The following is a 2,817-nucleotide window of genomic DNA, read 5'->3' as shown; positions in this document are numbered from 1 at the left end:
TAATAAATCAAACCAAACCGAATTAAACGAAAACCTCTTGCTGTGGGATTGATTCTATTACACAAGGATCCACCTGACAGGCTAGAAGGGCTCCATAGGACGTCCAAGGTGTAGTGGGTTAAACACTGGGCTTATGCTAACCTCAAGGATGGCAGCTCAAACCCACCACCTGAGAAAGAGAAGCAGCCTTCTTCTGTAAAGACCTGGAGCCTCAGAAACCCCAGGGAGTTCTTCTCCATCCTATAGGGTCACTATGAGTTGGGATCGACTCATAGTGCAGTGCAGTGGGGAACCTGGGCAGATCTCTAGGTCTTCCCTCCCAGGGAGAGCTGGGTGGGTTTGAACGGTGACATCCCCAGGGTTCCTTAGGATCTTGCTTAAAAACAACAACAAAAACCTCTGCCACTGAGGCAATTCAAACTCATATACAGACCCTCTATAGGGCTCTGAGACTGCTAACCTTTGCGGGGAAAGCCAGCTTCATTTTTCTCCCTCAGAGCGATTGGTGGGTTTGAACCTCTGACCTAATGTTTCCTCCATAGCTGTTGGGGTGAAAACCTTGGCTGCCAGCTGTGCAAGGGCTTGCACCTCAGCCTGGGTCCCTCCTACCTCTGCCACTTCCCCTTCAGCTCTCACAGACAATACCTCTCAAAATGGCTTGCACCTAAAAGAAACCATGTGGCTTCCTCTGCAGTGAACAAAGAGCGGGCCTGAAAAGGAAGTGAGTCCAGGAGAACAGAGGTGGAAGGTAGGTTTTATCTCGCAGGTCCACGCTCCAGTTAACAGACACACTGGGGCAATATTCATGAGGGAATTTCCGTCTTTGCCACCCTGCCTTAAGACAAGGACTCAGGGATGATGAGCATGTGGGTGGGGGTGGGGGTGGTGACAACTCAGAGGGGATGAAGGAGGGAGTGGTGTGGAGTCCCCATCCTGTTCCAACGCTCACTGGGGCTGTGACCTCTGGTAGTCTGAGTCCCAGCTGTTCATTAGTCATAAGAATCTCTACAGCTTTCTGAAAGCGTCCTCGGTGGAGGGTGTCATGGGTTCGACTGCTAACTGTGGTGAGGTCTGAGGTTCAAGCCCACCCAGGATCTCCATGGGAGAAAGAGCTGGGGATTCGCTCCTGTAAGGATGGGAAGCAAACCAACTGCTGTCCAGTCGGAGTCTGAAGCATGGCCACCCTGCCGGCACACAGCAGAACTGCTCCACAGGGTTTGGGGGCTGGGAGGAGGGGGGCCTTGAACTGCTGACCTCGAGGTTGGCAGTTAACTGCGCCACCAGGAAAAGCCCTTCTCTGTCACCTGGTGTCCCCATGAGTCGACATCGACTTGATGGCACCCAATAAGGTCAAAGAATGTATGTTGTCCAGTAGGCAGAGGATGGGATGAGAGAAAGGCTGGCCTGAGGCTGGCTTGGCCAAGGGCCCAAGAAGCAAGCTGGGAAGTGGAGCGAACGCTGTTCAATAGGGGACGTGCCTGTCCTCAACACGCCCAGAAGGACCCCACCTCCCACTGGAGAAGGCGCCCTGTGATTTGTCCATTAAGTCGCTATAAAACAGCAGCGCTGATTACGGTAAGGGAGCAGGAAACGCAACAGCATGCTGGACGCTCACCGCAAAGTTAACAGTGGTTTCCTGTGTGTGTGTGTGTGTGTGTAGGGGGTGGTGGTGGTGGCGGGAATCTCTATTTTCCAATGCCCCCTCCCGCCCCTCAATGGCTTTTTATAAAGATGGGACCTTTTCAACCCGACGCCGGCACAAGGGACAAGTGTTTCCGCCACGAGGTGGTCAGTGACCCCAGCCCTCCTGCCCGAGCTGCCCAGAGCCCCTGTGTGGCCCCGATCCCGGAAGCCGCTTTCACAGGCGCCGGCTACCAGACACCGTGGGGCAATAATCACGAGGGAATTGCCCTCGTGGCCACTCGAAGCCCCGCCAGCCCGCCCCGCCGCCCGAGGTCGCCCCGGACTGAACGAAGCCACTCGAGGTGGCCCTGCCGAGGGACTGAGCCACCCGCTGTCCGAGGTCGCTGGGCCGAACGGAGGCCCCGCCATCTGCTGTCACAGCTCTGCGCCCGCGAGCCCCCACTGACTTGGGGATCCATCACCCCGCCGTCAGCAGCCACCCCTGACTGAAGCGGACTGGCCGCCCGCGGTCATCTCCCTGACAGAGCTACCGCCGCCGCCGCCCGAGGTCACCCCTCTGACTGAAGCAGCCATCAACGCCCAGCCCAGGTCGCCCCTCGGATCGAAAGCGCCACCCAGCCTCCCGCGATCCCTTTTCCCACAGGACCCACCTGGCCGCCGCGCCTCTCGCCGCCGCGCGCTTCGCAGTGGACACGCCCCGCGGAGGGACTCGGCGGAGCACACGCCCCACCCCGGCCTCACCCGAGAACGACGGATCTACTTCTCTTAAAGGGCCAGGCTTCTCCAGGAAGCGAGGGCCGCCCACCTCGCCGGGCTCTCTCGCGGTTGGATACGCGCGAGAGTCAAAAGGGATGGCGACCGCGTGTGTGGCGGCTTTCAAAGATAGCGGGGAGCAACCCTCATCTCTTGACAGGCCACGCTTCTGTGTTGCCTAGCAACCGCTGGCCGGCCTCTGACGCCATTGGCTGCCGCCTGTGGTCCGAGTGACCGAGGCGTTAGGCGGGTCTTGAAGCTAAGTAGCCGCCCCGGAGACAGGAACTGGAGGGCGGGGCCTGAGCGCACGGGGCGGGGCCTCCCGGTGCGAGCGGCTGTGGGCGGGACCTAGCTCTACGGTCGGCGCCGTCAGTTGCCAGGAGGCGGGGCCGTCCGTTGGCCTGGGGGCGTGCCTAGGCC

The 2,817-nt window shown here is 59.3% G+C and overlaps 1 protein-coding gene across 1 annotated transcript in view; it reads left to right on the top strand.

The window, feature by feature from the left end:
* The first annotated feature begins 1,731 nt into the window (after positions 1-1,731).
* IZUMO4 (IZUMO family member 4) overlaps positions 1,732-2,817 on the top strand; it is a 3,832-nt gene continuing 2,746 nt past the window's right edge. Inside the window, exons 1-2 of the mRNA XM_045300043.1 lie at positions 1,732-1,955; positions 2,288-2,468. Of these exons, the coding sequence (XP_045155978.1) occupies positions 1,732-1,955; positions 2,288-2,468 (405 nt within the window). The remainder of the gene's footprint in view (positions 1,956-2,287; positions 2,469-2,817) is intronic.

This window comes from Echinops telfairi, unplaced genomic scaffold (genome assembly GCF_000313985.2).
Source record: "Echinops telfairi isolate 266 unplaced genomic scaffold, ASM31398v2 ScPeMD7_7459;HRSCAF=8497, whole genome shotgun sequence".
Lineage (NCBI taxonomy): Eukaryota > Metazoa > Chordata > Mammalia > Afrosoricida > Tenrecidae > Echinops > Echinops telfairi.
Note: the sequence above shows the minus strand (reverse complement) of the source record. Positions and strands in the feature narration are given on the sequence as shown.